This window comes from Spinacia oleracea, chromosome 5 (genome assembly GCF_020520425.1).
Source record: "Spinacia oleracea cultivar Varoflay chromosome 5, BTI_SOV_V1, whole genome shotgun sequence".
Classification (NCBI taxonomy): Eukaryota; Viridiplantae; Streptophyta; class Magnoliopsida; order Caryophyllales; family Amaranthaceae; genus Spinacia; species Spinacia oleracea.
In genome coordinates, this window is record NC_079491.1 from 111,085,171 (window position 1) to 111,110,394 (window position 25,224).

The window sequence follows — 25,224 nt, forward strand, 5'->3', positions numbered from 1 at the left end:
TTATGGTGCGTGGGGGCAAGTTCAAGAAATCTGGCAAGAAGAGGAAGGCTAAGAAAGGTAGCAAGAAGGCCAGCCCGACTACGAAATCTGGCGGCACCAAGTCTGAAAAGAAGAAGGTGAGCCAACCCACTTCTGAATCTGAATGATTCTACTGCAAGAAGAAGGGGCATTGGAAGAGAGATTGCTTGAAGCTTAAGGAATATCAGAAGAACAGAACAGTCGTTCCATCTTCAGGTATTTTTGTTATAGACTGTATACTTGCTAATTCAACTTCTTGGGTATTAGATACAGGTTGTGGCTCACACTTATGTTCCAATTCGCAGGGACTAAGAAGAATTAGAAGGTTAAGCAAGGGTGAAGTCGACCTACGAGTGGGAAATGGAGAAAGGATTGCTGCATTAGCTGTAGGAACTTATTATTTTTCGTTGCCCTCTGGACTAGTTTTGGAACTGGAAGAGTGTTTCCATGTTCCAAGTCTTACTAAAAACATCATTTCTGTTTCTTGCTTAGATGCTAAGGGATTTTCCTTTTTAATAAAAGACAATAGTTTCTCGTTTTATTTTACAGAGATGTTTTATGGATCTGCTAGATTAGTCAATGGACTTTATTTATTAGATCACGACAAACAAGTTTATAACATAAATACCAAAAAGGCCAAAAAGAATGATTCAGATATCACCTATCTGTGGCATTGTCGATTAGGCCATATTAACATGAAGCGCATAGAAATACTTCAAAAGGAAGGAATTCTAGAACCATTTGACTTAGAGGATTTTGGTAAGTGCGAATCATGTTTACTTAGCAAAATGATAAAGCAACCTTTCTCTAAAGTCGGAGAAAGAGCAACTGAACTATTGGGTTTAATCCATACACATGTATGTGGACCAATGAGTACAAATGCTAGAGGTGGTTTCAGGTACTTTATCACTTTTACTGATGACTTCAGTAGATATGGTTATGTCTACCTAATGAAGCATAAGTCTGAATCCTTTGATAAATTCAAGGAATTTCAGAGTGAAGTAGAGAATCAGTTAGGCAAGAAGATTAAGGCACTGCGGTCTGATAGAGGCGGTGAATATTTGAGGTATGAATTTGATGACCATCTGAAAGAATGTGGAATTCTATCATATTTGACTCCTCCCGGAACACCTCAATGGAACGGTGTGTCAGAACGGAGGAATAGAACCTTGCTAGACATGGTTAGATCAATGATGGGTGAAGCCGAACTTCCAATAGAATTTTGGGGACATGCACTAAACACAGCTGCACTCACTATAAATAGAGCTCCGTCTAAAGCCTCCAAATATGTCTTTTCTTAAGATTTGGGGTTGTGAAGTATACGTCAAACGATTAATTTCAGACAAAATTCAACCAAAATCTGACAAATGTATCCTTGTGGGCTATCCAAAGGAAACAAAGGGGTATTACTTCTACAATACATCTGAGAACAAGGTGTTTGTTGCTCGAGATGGTATCTTTTTGGAAAGAGATCACATTTCCAAAATGACAAGTGGGAGAAAAGTAGACCTCAAAGAAATTCGAGTCGAACAATAAACTCTAAAGAATGCTAAAGATGACATTAAGGTTGAAACTCAGAGATCTTTAGCAGTCAGTGACTTTGGCTTCGTCAAGAACGCAGACGAATCTTGTGTATACAAGAAGGTCAGTGGGAGAAAAATTTCTTTTCTAGTATTATATGTCGACGACATATTACTTATCGGAAATTACATTCCTATGTTGACCTCTGTCAAGATTTGGCTTGGGAAAAGTTTTTCGATGAAGGATCTAGGAGAAGCACAGTACATACTAGGCATCAAGATTTACAGAGATAGATCTAAAAAGATGATTGGACTCAGTCAAAGCACTTATATCAATAAGGTGCTTGAAAGGTTCAATATGGCAGACTCCAAGCAAGGCTACCTACCCATGTCTCATGGAATGACTCTAAGAAAGACTCAGTGCCCAAAAACACTGGATGAGCGTAGACGAATGAGTGGGATTCCATATGCATCATTGATTGGTTCAATAATGTATGCTATGATATTTACACGCCCGGATGTTGCGTACGCACTCAGTTCTACGAGCAGATACCAGTCAGACCCAGGAGAGGCACATTGGACTGCTACCAAGAATATTCTGAAGTGTACCTGAAAAGGCAAAAAGATGATTTCCTAGTCTATGGTGGAGATGATGAATTAATTGTTTAAGGCTATACGGACGCAAGTTTCCAAACCGACAAGGATGATTTCAGATCACATTCTGGGTTTGTCTTCTACCTCAACAGAGGTGCAGTAAGCTGGAAAAGTGCTAAGAAAAGCACCATTGCGGATTTTACAACTAAAGCGGAGTACATTGCTGCACATGAAGCAGCAAAGGAAGCTATTTGGCTAAGGAAGGTCATAGGTGAACTTGGTGTAGTCCCCTCCATTAAAGGACCAATAGCTCTATATTGTGATAATAACGGAGCTATTGCACAGGCAAAAGATCCTAGACACCACCACAGAGTCAAGCATGTACTTCGTAGATTTCACCTTCTACGAGAGTTCGTTGAAAGAAAAGAAGTCGAGATAAGCAAGATTGGAACTGACGACAACATCTCAGATCCATTAACTAAACCTCTACCGCAAGCGAAGCAAGTTGACTAGTAGTTGTGTTTCTTGAACTATGTGGACATGGCAATGTCGCAATCATTTGCAAGATACTTACTTTGGGAAGGCTAGTATCGGAAAGACCTATGAAACTTTACTGTAAGAGATGAAAATCTGTCAGAAGTAAATTTTATTGAAATTATTAGACACTAATCCTCAATATCTGAATGATTTGAGATTACTTGTTTGAGAACTGGTTACTTTGACGTTGTCAACCGTCGCACCGTAAAAGGAGGCCATAACGGCAACGCTCGGGCAATCACCTATCAAACGAAGTCTAATCTCAAGATCGCATAATTGGGATTGTCCTCCCATCACTAGTAGAAAAAACCCCTGTTGCAACCCCCTTGTTGCAGCGTACATGTATTAATACGCTTCAACAACCAGTAGGTCAACGCGGGTCAAACTCTATAAGGGTTGTTGCAGCGTACAAATTAATTGCCCCCTACAAAAGAGTATTTTGCAGCGTACAGATAAAAGCCCCCTGCAATAACATGTAATTTTTTTCTCCGCAAAGTTAATTAAGACACACATTTCATCTCAAACCTAAGGACCAAATTCGAGAACCATATCCACGCTCAGTACTCCCTCTTCTTCCCTCAGCTTTCCCTGCGTGAAGCCATTTTTAACACCGCGTACTCTCTCACCTCCTCATTCTTCTTCTTCTTCTTCTTCTTCTTCTTCTTCTTCTTCTTCTTCTTCTTCTTCTTCTTCTTCTTCTTCTTCTTCTTCTTCTTCTTCTTCTTCTGCTCTCTTTCTCTCTCCTAAATCCCTTCTTTCTCCGCCATATTCCCCCAATTTCGAGGTCCTTTTCGTGAATTATCCCCCCTTTTCTCGCCGTGGTTTCTTCCCCAGGTAACTCCCATTTCGACGCTTTTTTCTGAATCCCCCCTTTTTTGTTCTAAGTTTTCTCTAGTTCGTGGTTTTTTGGGGCTTTGTGCAGAAATTGGGTGACAATTAGTCTTGGTTTTTGTGAAAATTTGCTTTGATTAGGTTCTTGTTGTTCAACCCTAATTTGATTCGCTTTTCTGCTGTTGCTGCAAATTTCCCTACCTTATTTCTTTAATAATCGACATGTGTTGGTTATGAAGCCTATTACAGATCTTAATTACTGTTTTATTTATTTATTTTTGTGAAATTTGGGATAATTCTTTCAATTGGGTTGCTATTATATTTAGCAAATGAGAAATTAATTGGTGTTGGAAAGTTAGCAAATCTTTTGGCAAGAAAGTTGTTGAAGTATGATTTTTTTAGATTTGGTTGTGATTTTCCATTTCTATGTACGCAAGTTTTAGCTTGTAATTAAGGTTTCTGTTATTTGACGATTGTAATTTTTCATTTCAATGATTATAAAGTGTGAACAAGAATTTGAGTGGTTGTAGAAAGTGAGTGACTTTTCATTGCGAAAGAAGTTACTTCAGTATGAATTCTTGTAATTATGATTAGTCTAACACGGAACGTGGGCAAAAACTTTCCTCATAAATGTGACTTTACCTTTCAGTTTATGCTGAGGGTTTTCTTGTTTGCATAATACTTGGTGTGGTTTTTCATTGGATAGTCATTTTAGGAATATATGTAATGCTTTCTGTCATGATTGGCTATATCCTAGTAGGCAGTTCTTGTTAAATTGAAGAGTCTCTTTACATATTTAGAGTCATTTTTGCTTTTGTTGTTATGAAGTTACTCCCTTGGTCAATGTTTTAGGCGGTGAGTATGTCACAGCTATATTTGCGAAAGTAACTTTCCCTTCTCAAGTAAAACGTTGAAGGATAGTAAAATAGTCCTATGATAATGTTACTTGGTTCATGGGCTGGACCCCAAACCTTCTTACGGATTGCTGCAGTGATTCTAGTGAATCACAGGTCCAACGTGAACCTAACTTGCTGAAGGCCACGACTCAGTTCATTAATTCAGATGATCCACACTGTCTCTTCCTTGGTGACTTAAAATCCATTCAATTGAATCTTTTCTCATGACTCAATGGTGGAAATCTAGAAAGACAGTCGAGGAGGGATTTGTGGTCCTAGCCTGTGATTCAAGTTTAGTTATTTTTATTCTTTTATTCTTGATTCTATTACAGGTGCATGATTTGTTGCAATGCAGTAATGTGAATCCTTTTTGTAGTTTATGATGGTTTAGAGTGAATTGGTTCCATTTGACTTGATTTGCTTAAGTGACCTTCTTATGGTGCTCCCAAGGACAACAACATTGACTTGATTTTAGATCAATAGTGGATTTCCAGCTGCTGCATTGGATAGAAGTTTTAAACTAAATCTCAAAGTGCGCCAAAAAGAACGTTTTTTAACCTTAAGTATAAATATACAATTTTCTGACATCTTAAAGTTTGACGTGTCGCGGTAAGCTGACTGCCTTGATCCTGACTCCTGAGCACCATTTTTGTCAGGGAATTCAGCAAGTTCAATGTTCTTTTTTAAATATTTTTTATCTCTTGAGTTTTTTTCTCTATGAGGGTTGGCCAAGTTAGCTGTGTACAGGTGTACTTCTCCCGACTCTTGTTTGTTCAATCTTCTGAATTGTCTGAATGTACCATTTTTCTTTTGGAACAATTTATCTCCCCCCACCCCCTATCAGAGTTTTATGGTACAGGGGTGTAAGTCAGTAACTCGGTATAAGCTTTTCTCATGTCATTATTACGTAGCATCATTATAATATATTTTACTGCACTTTTAGTGTCATTTTTGGGTTAGTTGGTTAGAGGTAAAACTGTATTTACTTGGCCTGCACAGATCCTGCCAATGGAATAAATGTATACATGCTTTAGTTGTTGCTGTTTTTGTTTATTTTAAAGACAAGGAAACAAAAAGCAGGCCTTCCTATATCTGGAATAAACTAGAGCTGTTGCTGTTGTCAATTTCAATTTTGCCGATTCTTTGTTTTTATGGTCACTGTTATATCTGTTATTCTGTAGAGTCTTGTTTGATGCCAATGTGGATCATTCTTATGATGGTCTGCTGTGGACACTACGGTATGCTGTACATATAAGTATCTCTTAATTCTTGAATCTTCTAAACCCTCTGCTTAGATTTATTTCTGCAACATATCTTCTTAATTTGTTTGGTTCCGACTTCTATTTTTTTTTCTCCCTACATGACAGAGCTTACATCAACTCTCAATGCTGCTTGTCCCCCTAGTGATCTAGATTGATCTGCAACAACACCTGAACTTCAATGTTGTTTATGGTAGAGTGACCAGGCGCAAGGTCCCAATCTCAAAGTTGTGCCAGCTAAGCTGGCTACTGATATGCACGTACTGATCTGCAAGTACTGATCTGCACATCAGTTACTTGCATTTATGTGGAGATAACTCCCTTAACACACTTGTCTAGCCATCGGTCAAAGAAGTTTTACACTATGTACACCGTTAAAGTGTGTCCTTTGTCTCCTGTTACACTTGCCATATTGATGATGCTATTGTGTTATGCATACAAGAAGTTAATTTCTTTAGTATTTCATATATAATTGAATGGCCATATGTTGTGCGTCGATTTTTGCTATAACGTGACAAGGGTTTTGTAAATGTTTGTATTAGAGTTAGTTTGTCCTATTTTGACATCTGCAGGTACGTTAAGAGCTTTCCTACAGGCCAGGGGTTTATGCCTCCTTTCAACATGCCCAAGTTTCAGCCAACGTTTGTGCAATATGATTCGGGTTTTCATCAGATGAGTCAGATTCCCAGAGCACAAACTACCCTCAACTATGGGCCATCAGACCCAAGCATGAATCATTATTGTGCCATGGGATTGAATTCAGCTTCCGGAGATGCAGTATGTATATATGCAGTGGCCTAGTCATGCTATGATGTACGCACACTCATATGATCAATTCAGGCATTCTGTTTTCCAGGTAGGCTGCAGTTCAGAAACTTAGTTTTTTTAATGGCTATTTTTCCAATCTTCAGTTTTGAAATAGTTTACCTGGAAGTTACAGAGATTATTTTGGTTAAATCCACTTGTGTACGCCGTATTATGGATTTCTCTATCATACAATAACTTGAACACATCAATTGAAATAAAACTACTCCGTATTAAATAAAACCGCCGTTGCTGCTAAGTATCTGAATTTTGACTGTTTTCTTATACGCACCTCCAAGGTTTACCAATTTCATTGAAAAATATGTGGTGTGGTTATTCTTTGAAATTTTTGCTTCTATAATATAATGCGTATAGTTTCAGGCTCTATTAGACAAGGATCCGGGATTAACTGGTAATCTGTTGGTTGAACGCTTAGTTGGAGCTCATGTTGAACTTGTATCAAAAGAAGAATATGCAAAAATTGGAAGTGTGGAGTTATTTGATTCTTCTCCACACTAATATTTTTTCTTGTTGTTATTTGATTCTTTTAGTGAATAGTTTGGATATTGACAGCTTGGAGTTCATTGTTTGAACTTTAGCCAAATTTGGAGTTTATGCAATAACCTGGAATGTTATTAAAAGTTTATAAATGTAGAAAACAGAAGAATTATGCTGTTTGAAAACAACAGTGGTGATTTCAGAACTGCAGCTTAGAGAGAATTGTTTAGGGAGAGATAGTAGAGACGTATGGAGAGAGAAAGTAAATAATTAATATTTATGAATTTACTGATTACAAGGATGTACTGCAGCTGCATTTTATCATGATGAGTTGTCCTAAGTTAACCACCAAATCCATGAAATGGATTAGATAGCCAATCAGGAACCAGTACAAATATATGCAAAATATCTAGGGATACAATCCCGTATTACATCTTACACCCTAGCTGCCTTAAGCTGTAACAAACCCAGATTATGTTACATGAGGTGAGATTATAATATAATTGCAACACTTAATCAATAAAGTCTGGTCAAACAAGATTGACAAGCATCCAAAAGAAGCAATAGGAGAAATAGTAAATTAATCAATAATTGAAAGCAATAAAGTCAACCCCTTTCATGTATTCATGTATCCCTTAAAACCATAGAATTAGACTACTCACACATATTTAAAGAAATAAAAGACATTGAATAATTCATCATGATATTAATAAAAGACAAATTAGGGTTTAATGAATAACGAAGAACAATAATTAAACTATCTAAAAGCATAAAACGAAGAAAAGACAAAAATGAAAATAATACCTGAAACTTGATTAATGAAAAGAGTTGTCAAAAACAAGAAACATATTAACTTCATAAGACCCGTTCCAATCTATTTATGCACCTTTAAGGCTCATTAGGTCATTATAGGTCATATTTAGTCTAAAATGACATTTTCGCTCTCAACTCTGAACTTAAGAATATAAGGACTCATTTTAAACTTATTATATGATTAATATTCTTAGTTTAAGTTTCTAAGACTTATTCTAATCTATTTATGCACATTTAATGCTTGTTTGATCGTTATAGGTCATATTTAGGCTAAAATGGCATTTTCGCTCCCAACTTTGAACTTAAGATTCTAAGGACTCATTTTAAACTTATTATATGATTAATATGCTTAGTTTTAAGTTTCTAAGACTTATTCTAATCTATTTATGCACATTTAATGCTTGTTTGATCGTTATAGGTCATATTTAGGCTAAAATGACATTTTTACTCCCAACTTTGAACTTAAGAACCCAAGGACTCATTTTAAACTCATTATATGATTAATATGCTTAGTTTTAAGTTTCCAAGACTTATTCTAATCTATTTATGCACATTTAATGCTTGTTTGATCGTTATAGGTCATATTTAGGCTAAAATGGCATTTTCGCTCCCAACTTTGAACTTAAGAACCTAAGGACTCATTTTCACTTATTACATGTTTAATATGCTTATTTTTAAGTTTTAAGACTCGTTCTAATCTATTTATGCACGTTTAAGGCTCATTGGGTCGTTATAGGTCATATTTAGGCTAAAATGACATTTTCGCTCTCAACTCTGAAGTTAAGAACCTAAGGACTCATTTTAAACTTATTATATGATTGATATGCTTAGTTTAAGTTTCTAAGACTTATTCTAATCTATTTATGCACATTTAATGCTTGTTTGATCGTTATAGGTCATATTTAGGCTAAAATGAGACATTTTCGCTCCCAACTTTATAATAAAGAACCTAAGGACTCATTTTAAACTTATTACATGTTTAATATGCATAATTTTAAATTTATAAGACTCGTTCCAATCTATTTATGCACCTTTAAGGCTCATTGGGTCGTTATAGGTCATATTTAGGCTAAAATGACATTTTCGCTCCCAACTTTGAACTAAAGAACCTAAGGACTCATTTTAGACTATTAGGACATTGTCATTAGTTGCTTGAATGTTAAAAAGTGATATTTAGTTTGTATTTAATCTAATGTTTAATTGAAATTTCTGTTTTTGTAAAGGTCTACACTTCGAGGAATGCGCCTTATGCTAGTGAGGAAATTGATGTGGTTCGTGAGCAATGGGCTAAGTATTTTACCAGCAAGTATTTATTATTGGCTTGAGCGCGTTTGATCGAGTTGGTTTAGTTGTTATAGAACAATATTTATATTAAAATGTATGTGTACGTTGAAATTGGAACATATATTTAAATGTAATACCTGCACTTTGGTTTTGGGATATATAGTATACACGTGCACTTTGGTTTTGGGATATGTAGTATACAAAACACTAGTTATTGTTTATATATTTGTTATACAGGTTGCGATATTCTATTATTGTTGTGATAGATTTCTATATTTGGTGCAAGGCACTTTAGGTATCCCTAGATAAAAACTAAAATTTTGCTATGAAAAGTGCTTTGTTGCAGCGTACATATATATGTACGCTGCGACAAGGGTGTAAAATTTGGCAAAATTCATGACCTGTTGCACCGTACAAATAGATGTTCGCTGCAACAGGATGGGTCTTTTGCAGCGTACACAAATTTGTACGCTGCAACAAGTCATTATTTTGGCAAAATTTTACACACTTGTTGCAGCGTACATAGCAACAAAGCACTTTTCGCAGCGAACAATGTACGCTGCAACAAGTTCAGACTTGTTGCAGGCCCCCCAGTTGCAGCATACGATGTACTCTGCAACAGGGGTCTAAAAGCCCGATGCAATAAGGGTTTTTTCTACTAGTGCATAACTCGGGATGAGATGCTGAAAGTTGTACAAGGCCACTCAGAGAGCTAGAAACTGTAAAATGCATGGTCGTGCTCAGATGAATCATAGGCTATGATTATCTGTTTATTTGATCAGTTGAACTCTGAAACCGAGAAATACCTCTGGACATAATAAGGATGACAACTCTTACCTTTTGTCCATGAGCAAGCATCGAGCGACAAAGGAATTAGGCAATGCACACTTGTCCTTAGGGACAAGTGGGAGACTAAAGGAAATAATGCCCTTGGTCCAAGTATGCATTCAAGGTTAAGTCTAATAAATGCGGTTCAGTATTAATTAATTATGCAAGTTAATTATTCAGTGAGATCAAGTGAACTGTATGCCTAGCTAGAGGCCGCTTCAGTTTAAGTGGAATTTATAATATTAATCCACAACTTACTCTTGGCTGAATCCGTAGGGTCACACAAATAGTACATGAACGGATCAAGTATTTAAGTGAATTAAATACTCCATTTATGGATATTCAGAACAGACGGATCTCGGTTCCAGTGGGAGATGAATTCGTCAAAAGGCAAATTATGAATACTCCGGAAACGATGATATTGCCGGAAACGGAAATATGGATCGTATCAGAAATATAAATATTATCCAAGTCGTAGATGTTGCCGGAAACGGAAACATGGTACGTATCGGAAAATATTATCGGAAATGGAAATATTGCCGGAATCAAAAATATTGCCGGAAACAGAAATATTGTCGGAATCGGAAATATTATCAGAATCGGAAATAAATTTCGGAATCGGAAATAAATTCCGGAATCGGAAATATTAAATATTTGTTCGAAACGGAAATTAATTCCGGAATCTGAAATATTAAATATTGTTCAAATCGAAATGAATTCCGGAATCGGAAAATAAATCTGAAGCGCGACATGCGAAATAAACATCGGACGAGCTTGCTAGACGCAAGGCCCAGCACGAAGGTAGGCCCGCGCCTAGCGAAGCCCGCGCAAGCACAGCAGGCGAGCAGCAGCCCGCCAAGCAAGCAAGGCCCAGCCGAGCAATGAAGCAAGGCCAGGCCCAGCAAACTCCGCAAGGCCCACAGGCTGGCGCGCCCTTCGTGGGCCGCGTACCAGCACTGGGCCAAGCCAACCCACCGCGCGCACAACAGCTCCCCGTGGGCTGATTGGTGCGTGTCGTTGTGTTCGTGCGTGTTTCAAATCCTTATGCATTTAGGATTTATCCGATTAACTATTTTCCTGAAACTACTAGAATTAGTTGTTAAGCTAAACACTAAAATTAATAGATTTAATTTAAGTCTAATTCTAATTGAATAATTAGATAAATTGAATCCTAGTAGGTTTCTAGTTCCGATAATCCTACCCTATAAATAGGTGATAGAAATCACAATTTATATACATCAATTCAAAGTATTCATATAGTTTTAAGTTAAAAACTAAGATTAATAATTTGCCAAATAATTAATTAAGTACGAATAACATAATACCTTAGGCTAAATTCTAGTTAATTGAATCTAAGGCGGATGCGAACGTGTTGTGGACTATCTACGGAGGGACTACACTTGGAGTGCTAAACTTGTTCTTGTTCGGTTCGGGAGTAGCTAGGGAAGGCACACTACACATGTATGTATCCTAAATTATGCTAATTGGTTATGTCACAATTAATTTGGATTCCTGGCTTTATGGTTTTTCCGCATGAAATATATGTTTTATATTTGTCATAACCTAACAATCTATGCTCATTCTTTCGTTCCTTGTTAACTTTCCACCATAATCCTGCTTGACCCGTTAAGTAAAACACTGCAAAATAAACTCTCCATTTCTCAGGGCATTGCAAGGTTTCAAATAACTGGTCTATGCGTGAGGGGGTCGAAAAAGCACGAGGCTAATGCATGACCTCGCCCCTCGGGGGCGTGACGTTGTCAGATCAAGTGTAGTTAGATTTCCTGTGAGTTTACACCCAATGAGAATAGTAATATAAGAGTCGCCATTCAGTTTTTAACGACAATGAGAAAAACTAACAAAACCCGATTATCGTGACATAAAGGGAGTGCAATTATGTTCGACCACGACGGCCATAGGTTCCCTTGTGATCCCTGGTGTGGGGATCGCTCAACGTACACCCGCATGGGAGAGATTGAGAGTTCGGGGGACTGTAACTACCGAGAGGAGTGCTCATCGATAACTCCAAAGGCAGGTTATCCTTACTAGCTCAGCATAAATAATTGAAGGGACATGCGTTTAAACTATTAAACTATTCTGAATTGATTTTAGCAATATGCAACACATAATACTAAATCGATCGTGATTATCTTATTTAGATTGATTTAAGGTACCTAGCATGATAGTTCAATTTTCCAAGGTATTATCTTTATTAGGCGTGATAGATCAATCAAATTAACAGTTTAACAATTTTATAAAAGGGTGATGAAAGCGATTAAATCATGCGAAGGGACACATTACGACGCACCCTTGAGAGGTGCGTCACGGTTCTCAGAAAACTAACCACTTGGCTTTGCTATTTCTCCTTTTATTTAACGAATCTCGGGTTTCTGAGCGGTGTTCCAGTATTTAGGCTTAATTCTCCAGCTACAAGGGACAGGATACGTTCTGTTTGACTTTTGGGTCGATTGCGACAGAACGCGGGATCAATTTCGCAGCGTGAGGCTTAGGCTTAGGGTTAGAGTCAATACTCAGATTATGAATTGTTTGTTGTGTGTATTTTTCACGTCGGCTTTAGGGGTCTATTTATAGGAAAAAGTGGCGTAGAAAGATAGATTTTCATGAATATGAATACGAAACGGATTAGGAAAAGAATCCGTCCCAGGTATTTTCGGCGCCCAGCACTAGGCGTCAAAGATTTCGGCGCCCAGGGCTAGGCGTTGAAAATAGGATCTGGGCAGAATTCTTTGTCAGATTGGACTCTAGAGTAGGAGTCCATTAAGAGACTTAATCCGAGTTATTTGATACGTATCAATTTACGACGGAATGCGTCTGGGCCCTTTACGAACTCTAGGTTCGTTATGAGTTTAATTAATACGTTAACTCCTTTATCGAATTGCGATAGGAATAGAATTCCTTTTGCAATTTCTATCTCTTTTAGGATTTATGTTGGAGTGCAACACCTAATTCTTACAGGTTTCTATCTTTTTATTCTTACTACTTTTAGCAATTACCTTTTACGACAGTTACCATTTTTAGCAGGTTTCTATAAATGGAAGCTTTGGCTGAAATGAAAGGGTGATTGAGATTCGTTATTTTATAGGAGACGCGTTGCCAAATGGAGATTTATGTTCTCATCATCGAACCATCCCTTTCGGGAATGGGGACAAAAGTAGGTGTCTACAGTTAGCCCCCACTTTGGCTGAGTCTCGAGATGAGACGATGGTCAAAGTACTGGACGGAGTGCGTCATACAAGCCATGGTGTATGTGACCTGTTTTGCGAGGGTCTCACGAGCCCCCGAGTGATAACATTTGAATTAAGGGTCATCACTTGAAGTGTTAACACATTCCTCACGTGTCATTGGAATTTGTTAAGTATAGAAACTCCCTCACTTTGTCATTGGAAGTACCTACACATGAATAGAAACTCCCTCACTTTGTCATTGGAAGCATCTACAGATGTTTTCGAAATCAAAGCTATAAAGTGTAACCAGACCTGGCCAAGCCCAATTACGAGGTAAAAATGTTTTTAAAGATTCTCATTTTCAGGGTTAGCTAAACGAGAAAACCCCCTTGTTTTTATAGGACGTAAAACGAAGGAAAATCCAGCACATCGCTCTTTTTTGGAAAAGCGGAAAACTAATTTTTGATTTTTGAAAATAGAAACGGTCCTTTGATTTTTGGAAAAGGGAAACCATCCTTTGATTTTTGGAAAAGGGAAAGCATCCTTTGATTTTTGGAAAAGGGAAACCATCCTTTGAATTTTGGAAAAAGATAAACCATTCTTTGATTTTTGGAAAAGGATAAACCGGGAAAAGTTATTGCTGCAATGACTAAGGACCTTCGCGGTTAGTGGCGCAGACCCCGCCCGCTGAAGGTGGGCTAGCCTGTCCGCTGAGGGTGGACGCCCCGTCCGATAGAAGTGGACGAATCTGTTTTGATGTTTTTGAAAATAAGGACCTACGCGGTTTGTGACGTAGACCCCGCCGGCTGAAGATGGCGAGCCTGTTTTTTTTTGTTTTTGAAGAATTTATTTTCTTTTCATTTTTCGAAAACTGAGGACCTGCGTGGTTTAGTGACGCAGACCCCGCCGGCTGAAGATGGCGAGCCTGTTTTTGTTTTGTTTTGAAGAATTTTATTTTCTTTCGACGGATGCTCAGATTTAGTTGCAACCTGAATGTGGGTTGACAACGTGCTTAGACGGACCATTGTCTCGTGGTCATCATCTTTCATGGTTTTGAGCTAGTCTTTACGGCTCAATTTTGCCACTATCGGGGTCCTTGATTAGGGGACTATGTATAAGTATCAACGACGACTTTTGTCTTGAGGTCGTAATCCGGTTTTTTTATTTCTTTTGGGATTTATCCAAACACGGGACTTCATACAGCGTAGTCTGGGAATATTGTTTTAACTTTGCATACTCTCTTTTGAAATATATATTTTCTTTCGAGCCCCCAAGCACTCGTGCTTGACGGTCAATTCTTGTCAAAGAGGTTCCTTGGGGATACGCATTTTGTAATGTCCTTGATCGTGTTTGGGATCGTGCTCGTAAGTGCGAGCGATCTTTGTAGCGGTGTGCTACTTTTAACAAAGCCGTGAGGTGCGACTTTCAGTAAAGAAATCGGTGATTTTCGATCGAATGGATACGGCAGGACCCTACAGAAATCCGGGCTTCTTTTGGGCCTGGGCTCATTTTCGACGCCCAGGCTAGGGCGTTAGAAATATTTCACGCCCAAGTGGGGCGTTGATAATATTGCTTGGGCTGGTCTTTTGATGACACAGTTGGCCTCTTGGTCGTTCGTTTATTTCACTTGGAAATTCTACGTATTCTCTTCTCTTTTGTTTTTTTCTTTATTTTTGGAACGTAGAATTTTATTAGAGATCACAATGAGTTGAGCTGATTATCAGCGCTCAGAGCTGGGCGTCGGAATATCTAGCGCCTGGTCCTAGGCGTTGAAAGTGTGTCCCAGGCAGGACTTTCTCGTGATGATTTCTCAAGAAGCCGTAGCCAATTGGTGGACTACGGTGTTTGTCGCTTTGGGGCGATTATTTAAAGGAACTGTTTCTCTTAAGGCGTACAGTTATTGCAATAGTCGGGCGAGTCCATATGGCCCGGGGAACATACTTGGAGGCGTAAGACTTTGATCGCTCTTGTTGTTATTTTGAACGTATATATTTTTTTTCTTTTGAACATGTTCGTGAATGTTCGCTACTTAGAATGTACGTGCAAACGAGCGTTCATAGAATGGCCGTTGCGTGCGGTCCATTAATCAGTTTGCTTGAATCAATTTTATTTATTTATTTATTTAATTTTTTTTTTTTCTGTTTTTTGAGCAATGACTGATGTTGAATAGTTTTCTTAGAAGCTTGATAGGGTTTAGGCCCATTCATGAAGTGGGCTCAAGCATCGTGCCCTTTTGATCGTTCAAACATTTGCTTTGAGACTTTTTTTTTTCATTTTGCTATGGTCGTTTCGTAGCTTGGAGCCCCCCAGTATGCATGTTGGGATGCTTCCTTTTGGCGTACGATTTTTGTCGGTTCTTTCGAGAAAGATGCCTTGTGGTTCCGCTCGTGTAGGTGCGAGGTATCCCTTCCATGGTAGGCAATGTTTTGCTACCTTTAATCCTTAATGTAGAAGTCGTGTGGCTTGTATTTGGGCGATAAGTAGTCTTTGCCTCTTTTACACATGCTCTTGGTCGTGCCCGCATTAGTGCAATATGCTTTACTCTTTTGTTTAGACTTGTACCGTGGGATGGTTAAATTTATGGTGCGACGCAGGCTTGTATGGCCTAACAGCGTGTCTTATATCATTCCTCCAGGTGTTGGGATATTATTATTATTTTTTGCATTGGAGCACTTCATCACGCCTCGTTCAGGTGTTCGAACAAGTGTAGCACCTTCTGCGTGGGTGTGCACGGCTTATTACTTCGTTCGATGCGAGGATTCATAGATGTTTTTTTTTTTTATCCTTGATTTTTCTTTCGCTTTTGCTTTGGAACGACGTAGACTGTGTAACGGGCGCTTGTAGAGCGAGCGTTATGTGCAGTAGTTTGATCGGAGTTTTGGTGACTCGCGATTTTCAGTTACCCTTGTTAGTGGGGTGACTTTATATATTCTAAGTAGTGCTTAGAATTTGGGAGGGGTTGTAGCCATTCTAAGGTTCATTTTACACGATTAAACCTTATGATTGTGCCCCTATGACGTGTGTATAGCATTAGCGTCGAGAATTTGCGATAAAATCGTAATTTCGAGCATTTTTAGAGTGTTTTTCTCAAGCCCCCAATTGTAGCTACGGGATTGGCTTGGTGCTATAATGCTTGGCATACGTTTTTTATGCATTCATGGTGACATGGATCATGAATAGTTTGAACCAGACTCGTTTAGTGCGAGGTACGTTCGAGTAGTGATTTGCTACTTCTCTTGTAAATGTCGTATTGTGCGACATTGCCATGGTCAAGGTAGTCACATGTTGAAGTGCGCCTTGACCAAAAGCTAGGTGCCTTCCTTTACCCATAATCATATTTAGAAATCTTTTTGACTTACTTGCAACATCGAGATAAACGCATACTTAGCTTAAACCAACGACACTTTATTATGTTCGAAGAAGTCTTTGAAAATTATTTGAAATCCGAGTCCTACTGTGTACAATCCGAGGTGTCCTAAGTAAGTTGACTTATAGCAGGGTTCGTACAGGATGACATGAGTGAATCAAAATACTGTTACGATTTTCGGAATGCTGTCTAAGGATTTGCTGGAAGCCAGGGTGCAGGCGTCAAGATATTACTTGTGCCCGTGTGGCACATGCCTTAGGCTTTTAGGGCCATCATTTCCAGAATTGCGGGAATATAAACCGCCTTCAAATTGACTTAGATTTACTTGGTGTATGTCTGCACAAAAGGTCAAGGTATACTTAGTTCTTTCCCTAGTTCTTTTTTAGCCCCCAGTTGCTATTATGTCTTCTCATTAATGATGCTTTCAGATTTCGATTTTAGATGCCCGTGTCATATGTCTGAGTAGGGTGAGCCTTGGTTAAGTGCCAAGTCCTATTGACAATGTCTGATTTTTTCAAAGGGGATTCGCAAGCATTTGAATTACCATGAACGGGTGCCCTGAGTTCGAAGGAACGATGGGGCGATGCCGTAGAACAATCCTATTTATTGCAAGCTTACTGCCTTTACTACTTGTTGGCGATTATGACTGTGTCTAGTGGCGAAAGAAGTTCTTTAAGTGAGTTACTTTGCTTTAGGGAGGATCAAGTCGAGTACTTTAGAGGTCATGGACGCTCGTGCTAGCCCCCATTCAATTGAGGCAAAGCGATCTTTTGAGTATTGGCTAAGTGCCTAAGAGTGTGAGTGCTCCTTATAGCAAGGGTACGTGCCCTTATTATTTTTCGATGTGTGCTCATTTTGGCATCTTGATGACTTGGATTTTTTTTCTTTGACTTAATTTTTTCTTTCGATTTGGATTGCAAGTAATTAAATTTCAATAAGGGAATCTATTTTTTATTCTTGTTATTCTATAGGCTCTAACATTTTTGCAAATTGGTTGGACTGAATCATGGATTGCCTACGTATCCGCCATAAATAGATTTAATTTGGAATCAGGTCTTGCGTAGTTCTTAGCTAGAAAATGGTTTCTTAGAATGCCGATTTTAAACAAGTACGTTCGAGTGGAATCGTAATGTTTGAAATGGGGTGAAATAAGTGAAGTTTATTATTATTTTAATCTGCTGCTTTGCCGTAGGCCAAAAATTTATTTCATTTTTTAAGTACATGTATTAGCACAAATCTTTTCATGTATTTTTTTTGGTATGTATATCTGAATACGTGTTGTACCCCTCCAAGTGTTTTGTTATTTTTCCGTGTATGTGCGGATACAATGACGAGCACTTCTGGACAAAAATTGGCAAGCAGAGAAATTCCGGCGCCCAGCTCTGGGCGTTGAAAATGATTCCTTCTTTTCGTTTTGTGCCAAATATTTGCGAATCTTTTTTGTGCGCTAAATGCTCTTTTTATTTTTTAGATGAACTTTAAAGGTGTTTTGCAAAGTTTCTTTTTTACTATTTATTTATTTTTTTTTTTTTTTTACGTTAAGCGTAGAATGTACTTTTCATTTGTCTTTTTTTTTTTATTCGTGACTCAAGACGGCTTGAAAGATGGGTTGAATGAGATAGGATAATTTGTATAGATATTAGTGAAGCATGAGGATTGGGAAGGGTAGAAGATCGTAGAACTTTATGTAGTTTTTGTGGTATGATTTGGGTTGGTTGACTCAATTCTTTTCCTTCGTTTACTTGGGTAAATTTCGCACTTTGGGAGGTACGGGCTAAGTATTTCATGGCTCACTCTTTTCGTTTTCCATTTTCTCTTTCTCTTTTTTCTTTTTTTGCTTGGGATTTCCCCCCTTTTTATTTGGGGTAAAAGGTAGATGGTTGTGGTCTTTGAGTCACGAGGCGAGACTGAGTGAGCCTCGTTTGGTAGGCCTATAGTGGACCTTTAATTTTAGTAGGCCTAGGGTGGACCTTTAAATTGTCTTACTTTGCAAGAGTTTTTAGTCGTTTCCTAAAATGTGCAAATAGCGTAGATTCAAAATATTGTTTTTACTTTATTGAAATTTAACGAAAGAATTACATCGAAAATAATTTTTTGCTTTTTTTTCAGATTCCAGTTTCCGGGATTTAATTGGAAGTTGTGATTTAGACTCGAACTTTCATTCATTTTTCTGATTATAACCCGTGTATGAATACAAGGAGGGGGCCTAGACTCAAAATAATGACGTGGCGTAAGCCTACAATACTTGACAAAGCGACTCTCAGACTTAGGCTAAATGGACCATAACTTTTGTAGGTTGACACTTTAGATTTTAACCCTTGGGTGTTCATTTGTCACGCGCCATTTTGCTTAATGTTGGAAAGGTAGTTAGTTGGGGAGATCGAATTTTCATTTTTTGCAAGGCTAGAATCCTTAGTGCGGCTTCCCTCTTAGTGTGTATTGCTTTACCCCAATGGTAGCCTTATGGCATGCTGATTTGGGTATTTTCATGGTTCGTCATGTTGCATTCATGGAAAATCTTTTAGTCCATACTTAGGAGTACTTCAAGGAGCGAGTGGCTCGAGAGGACTATGATAGTCGTGACCCAATGTGATCATAAGCCTTGAGGCCATTAATTTTTTTTCGCCAATGGTATTGACACCTTAGGTTCACTTTCAGGGTTGTGCGACTATGGAGGAATGATTTTTAGAATGTGACTGTTTCCATTTTGCAAATACTATAAGGGGCCGTTTGGTTCGCAAGGGGTAAACGGAATGGAATCAAGAATGGGATAGAAGGGGAATGGAAATCATTCCCTTTGATATAAAAAGTTGTTTGGGGAGGCTTTTATTTATTTTCATTCATCTTCCTTCTCACCATTTTTCTGTCACCCACCGACCACCGTCACCTCCCCTCCCCTCCGTCGCCGCCCTCTTCACCGCCCCCCTCCTTCTCCCTCTGTCGCCGCCGACCCGCCTCCGCCCCTTCCGCCTCCTTCTCTCCTCTTCGCTGGCCTTCCCTCTCCTTTTCCCTCTGTCGCCTCCGACCCTCTCCCGCCCCTTCCGCCTCCTTCTCTCCTCTTCGCCGGCCTTCCCTCTCCTTTTCCCTCTGTCGCCGCCGCCCCTCCCCCGCCCCTTCCGCCTTCTTCTCTCCTCTTCGCCGACCTTCCCTCTCCTTCTTCATCTGTCGCCGCCGCCCCTCCCCCGCCTTCTTCTCTCCTCTTCGCTACCCTTCCCTCTCCTTCTCCCTCTGTCGCTGCCGCCCCTCCCCCGCCTCTTCTCTCCTCTTCGTCGGCCTTCCCTCTCCTTCTCTCTCTATCGCCGCCGCCCCTCCCCCGCCCCCGCCCCCTCCGCCCCCTCCGTCTCCTTTTCTCCTCTTCGCTGCCCTTCCCTCTCCTTCTCCCTTTGTCGGTGATAGAGAGATGTCGGTGAGGGTGTCGTAGTGAAGCTACGCCGGTGAGGGTGATATCGGTGGTTGATCTGGTGGCTGAGTGAGGTGAGGTCCGTGTGGGGGTGGTGGAGGCTAGGTGGTGGTTCAAGTTGGTTAAGGTAGTTGAATGGTGGTCAACATTTTTTAGAGGTGTTAGGGAATGGGAATGGAAAAGTCTAGGGGGGGTGGGGAATCAGGGTAGAAGGTTTTGGGGGTAACCCAAAAATGAAATTGGGTAAAGGGAATGGTAAAATATGCCAAACAAACGACAACAAAGGGAATGATATCAGTCCATTCCCTTTCCCTTTCCTGAATACCCCCAACCAAACGCCCCCTAATATATTCTTTTTATTGGTGAGAGAGAGTATTGAGGTCGTAGATTCTTAGCAAGGGATGACAATTACATATGGGTGCTTATTGATTTAAATGTTAGGAAGGGAGACTCAATATGGTTTAACCTTTTAACTTGCAGAACGACACCAAGCATTAGGACCGATTCTATGTATAAGACAACTAAGACTTAGGATTTAGATTGTACTTTGGCATAGCCTAGTCTAGACTCGGATTTATTTATTTTTTATTCGAATATTATTTTTCTTTGAAAACCCTATTTGAACATTATTTTTTGAATACTTTTCCCATGTGACATTCAAGGTCATTCTAATTAGCATGCTCGGTTTTGGTGCCGAACATTGTCGTCATAGGAGGCCTAATGACGACGCAAGGAGTTATTTATTTTATAAGTCGTTCTTAGAATCGAGTGCCTTTTTCATACTTCCTCGTAGTAAATTTGTTACCAATTTTTCATTGCTAAGTATATTTCGTGCGCGGGCACCGAGGCTGCGGCGCCTGGCCAAAAGGCCAAGCAGCAACTTCAGCGCCCAGCAGGGGCGTTGAAATAATTGGCGCCCAGCCAGGGGCGCTAAAAATGCGTCCCTGGCTGGTACTCGTATTCTGTTCGTCTATTTTTTTTTGTACATATGACTTAATTTTGCGTGCTTGCCCAATAACGTCCTCTGCGCGTTATGCAGCGTCGTGGGATCCGTTACTAGCCGTCCTAGGCGTCGCTTATTTTTGTGGCGATCGCCCGGGACTGCGGGGCATGTATTTAGGTATAACTCTTTGGCCAATTGGTGTTTATGAATGTTTGGGCAATTTTTAGGGTCGTTGGTTTTCTAGCGTTATTTGTCACACACAATCACAACACAATCACGTAATTTGCTACACATAACTAACATTACAACATGAAGCAAAAATAATATGTCACGTCGTTTATGATAGGCTTCTATGGGTAATATTTGCGCCGGCTTGGTACCGCTTCTATCGTAGATCCAACACATGCCCAGGTCGAGGTAGTGCATTCAACAGACGAATTTCGTCCCAAGAGGCCAATCACGATGTAAGCCAAGGGGGCATGCACCAATGAGAGGGACCTTAGTGGGCGAGCGATTGGGTCTGGGACGGGTGTACTACTAGCAAAAAGTGCCGAGTGGACAACATTCGAAGCGTATGCACCCCCCGGTTGGCGATGGGTATCCTTAGTCCCAACTCCCGAGATGAAACATGCCAAGGGAGCCGAGATTCGTTATGCGGTTCTGTCCGTTCACATTAATATGCTGATTTTCAGGTCGTCCCAACTTGATAAGGAAATAAACGCAGAGTAGGATTGTTTCACCCTTCAGCTATGTTGATTACCTACGAGCACAAGTATTTCATTAACGTTCCCCAGTGGAGTCGCCACTGTGAGGGGGTCGAAAAAGCACGAGGCTAATGCATGACCTCGTCCCTCGGGGGCGTGACGTTGTCAGATCAAGTGTAGTTAGATTTCCTGTGAGTTTACACCCAATCGACTAGTAATATAGGAGTCGCCATTCAGTTTTTTACGACAATGAGTAAAACTGACAAAACCTGGTTATCGTGACATAGAGGGAGTGCAATTATGTTCGACCACGACGGCCATAGGTTCCCTTGTGATCCCTGGTGTGGGGATCGCTCAACGTACACCCGCAGGGCAAAGATTGAGAGTTCGGGGGACTGTAACTACCGAGAGGAGTGCTCATCGATAACTCCAGAGCCAGGTTATCCTTACTAGCTCAGCATAAATAATTGAAGGGACATGCGTTTAAACTATTAAACTATTCTGAATTGACTTTAGCAATATGCAACACATAATACTAAATCGATCGTGATTATCTTATTTAGATTGATTTAAGGTACCTAGCATGATAGTTCCATTGTCCAAGGTATTATCTTTATTAGGCGTGATAGATTAATCAAATTAATAGTTTAACAATTTTATAAAAGGGTGATGAAAGCGATTAAATCATGCGAAGGGACACATTACGACGCACCCTTAAGAGGTGCGTCACGGTTCTCAGAAAACTAACCACTTGGCTTTGCTATTTCTCCTTTTATTTAACGAATCTCGGGTTTCTAAGCAGTGTTCCAGTATTTAGGTTTAATTCGTCAGCTACAAGGGACAGGATACGTTCTGTTCGACTTTTGGGTCGATTGCGACAGAACGCGGGATTAATTTCGCAGCGTGAGGCTTAGGCTTAGGGTTCGAGTCAATACTCAGATTATGAATTGTGTGTTGTGTGTGTTTTTCACGTCGGCTTTAGGGGTCTATTTATAGGAAAAAGTGGCGTAGAAAGATAGATTTTCAGGAATATGAATACGAAACGGATTAGGAAAAGAATCCGTCCCAGGTATTTTCGTCCCAATCCGTCTCAGATTGGACTCTAGAGTACGGAGTCCATTAAGAGACTTAATCCGAGTTATTTGGTGCGTATCAATTTACGACGGAATGCGTCTGGGCCCTTTACGACCTCTAGGTTCGTCATGAGTTTAATTAATACGTTAACTCCTTTATCGAATTGCGATAGGAATAGAATTCCTTTTACAATTTCTATCTCTTTTAGGATTTATGTTGGAGTGCAACACCTAATTCTGACAGGTTTCTATCTTTTTATTCTTACTACTTTTAGCAATTACCTTTTACGGCAGTTACCATTTTTAGCAGGTTTCTATAAATGGAAGCTTTGGCTGAAATGAAAGGGTGATTGAGATTCGTTATTTTATAGGAGACGCGTTGCCAAATGGAGATTTATGTTCTCATCATCGAACCTTCCCTTTCGGGAATTGGGACAAAAGTAAGTGTCTACACTATGCGACTTATCCAATCTTCGAACTCAATTGGATCAGGCTTGCCATCATAGGAGGGTGGGTTGAGAGATGAAAAAATCTTGATCATCGATGCGCCCTCGTTCTCACTTACATCTTTCTTTTTCCTAGAATCTTGGACTAACTCGGCTAACATTGTGCTCATATTTTCCAATCGTTCCATTCTCTCCTTATGGCCATCAACATGGGCATAATCCTCAAGGATAATGTTGTTATCATCGTGAACATGTTACTCGTTGTGACCCCCGTTGGTAACATCATTGATAGCATCAATAATTGACATTCTACATAACATATCTTATCAGATTGAAGCGAATAAAAATAGAAAAACAAGCCCTTTTTATCCTGTTCCTATACTCACACTCAAATTCATTTTCACTTAACATGATTTTAATATATTCCTTTTTAACTTATTCCTTAAAATTATTTTCTTAAACCCTAATGAATTCTATTTCGTGCAAAACCCGTAAGGTTTAGCACTTATGGTCCAGAACGTTTTCTCTGATACCATACTGTAACGCCCTAACCTCTAATTCACATAATTAAGTAGCGGAATTTACCTAATTCGGTCGGGACATTACCCTCCGTAACTCCGTCTTGAGAATTACAAGGCAACCTCATAATCTAAGCTATTAAATATCAAAATTAACGTAATAGTCCTTTTTATTTCAAAAATAAAAGTACATAACTTATTAAAAGTCTTTAATTAAACTATTAAAACTTAGAATAAAAACTAGGTGAACATTACTAAAGTTAAATTCCTCGCCACTACTCGTTTCCATCGTCCCCAGCAGTACCTAAAACAGAAAACAAAACGGTGAGCCAAAGAATCTGCAACGTACTATTCTAGTAACGTAAATTCATTTCAATTCATTTTATTTAATAACACAGGGAGAACAGAATAATGTAATTTTTTTTAATAAAACATCATATTTAATTCATTTATAATATTTTATTAACATGCTAGTCGTTGGCAAGTATGACATGGTGGAACGTCTTACATAGGGCTGCAAATGAGCCGATACGTTCGCGAACAACTCGCGAACAAGCTCGGTCAAAGATCGGTCAAAGCTCGTTTATTAAGTAATGAACGAGCTTGAACAAAATTTCTAGGCTCGATAAGTAAACGAGCTAAGCTCGAACAACATTACGTTCAGCTCGATAATGTTTACGAGTACTCGTTCATAGCTCGTTAATTACCCGTTTATAAGCCCGTTTATTAGCCCGTTTATGACTCGTTCAAGCTCGAAAAGATAATTTTATTATAAAATAAAATATAAGCTTTCTTAAAAATCATTACCCCTTAAATGTCAACAAATAGATTATTTGAAGAAAGTGAATAAATCCTATACTATAATAATCTCGTAGAAATGTAGATTATTTCATCAAATCATATGTTTTGGGAATTTTCTCCATGATTGTATAATTTACCCTAATTTGAGGATTTGATTGATCGATCAATTCCCAACTTTCAGAGGAAGAATTTTTGGGCTTTCCCTATTACCAATTTCATTCCATTATTATTGTTTTCATTCAAATCTCAATGGCTAGTATAAATACAAGTTATACAACCGTAAATTCATTAACCTCCCTCAAGCAAAACAAGGGATTTAAATCAAAATCTCTGTCTTTCTTTGCAGCCTCAAATCATGTCGTCCCCCGAAGGTATGGTTGTCTTTCTTTTGATATTGTATTGATTTCCTTTAATTCTTTAATTCTTTAATTATTGTAATGAATTGAATAGTTGTTTGTTAATTATTTTCATTTTTAGGATTATTTATAAATCTTTCAGATGAAGAAAATAGCGACCACAACAGGGAAATTAATGATGATCAAACTAATGTCGAGGACATACGAAACACAGAAGAAAATCAGGAGAATGGTGATGATATAGCTCTTTAATTTGGAAAGAAAATAAGAAGGAAGATATCTAAGGTATGGGAAGAATTTACCATCATAGAAATTGGCAGTGAGAAGAAAATGAAATGCAAGCATTGTAAGTCACTTTTTAAGTTCAATGAAAGTGGTACCACTACACAATATGGGAGACACTTACTGATTTGTCCTAAACGTAGAGTGTCTATTCCAGGACAACTAGAACTTAGTATGCAAACATCCACTCCTAGATGTGATTCTTTTAGTACTATGAAGCCTTGGAAGTATGACCATGCTAAGATAAGAGAGCTTTTGTCTCATATG

General features: G+C 39.0%; 1 protein-coding gene across 1 annotated transcript; it reads right to left on the reverse strand.

The window, feature by feature from the left end:
• Positions 1 to 19,348: 19,348 nt before the first annotated feature.
• Positions 19,349 to 23,161, reverse strand: LOC130461783 (glycine-rich cell wall structural protein 1.0-like). The gene is made up of 2 exons (XM_056829993.1): positions 23,007 to 23,161; positions 19,349 to 20,018 (listed from the first exon to the last, which is right to left on the reverse strand). Exons 1-2 carry the CDS (start codon positions 23,159 to 23,161, stop codon positions 19,349 to 19,351), a joined length of 825 nt encoding a protein of 274 aa, XP_056685971.1.
• Between the last annotated feature and the right edge of the window lie 2,063 nt (positions 23,162 to 25,224).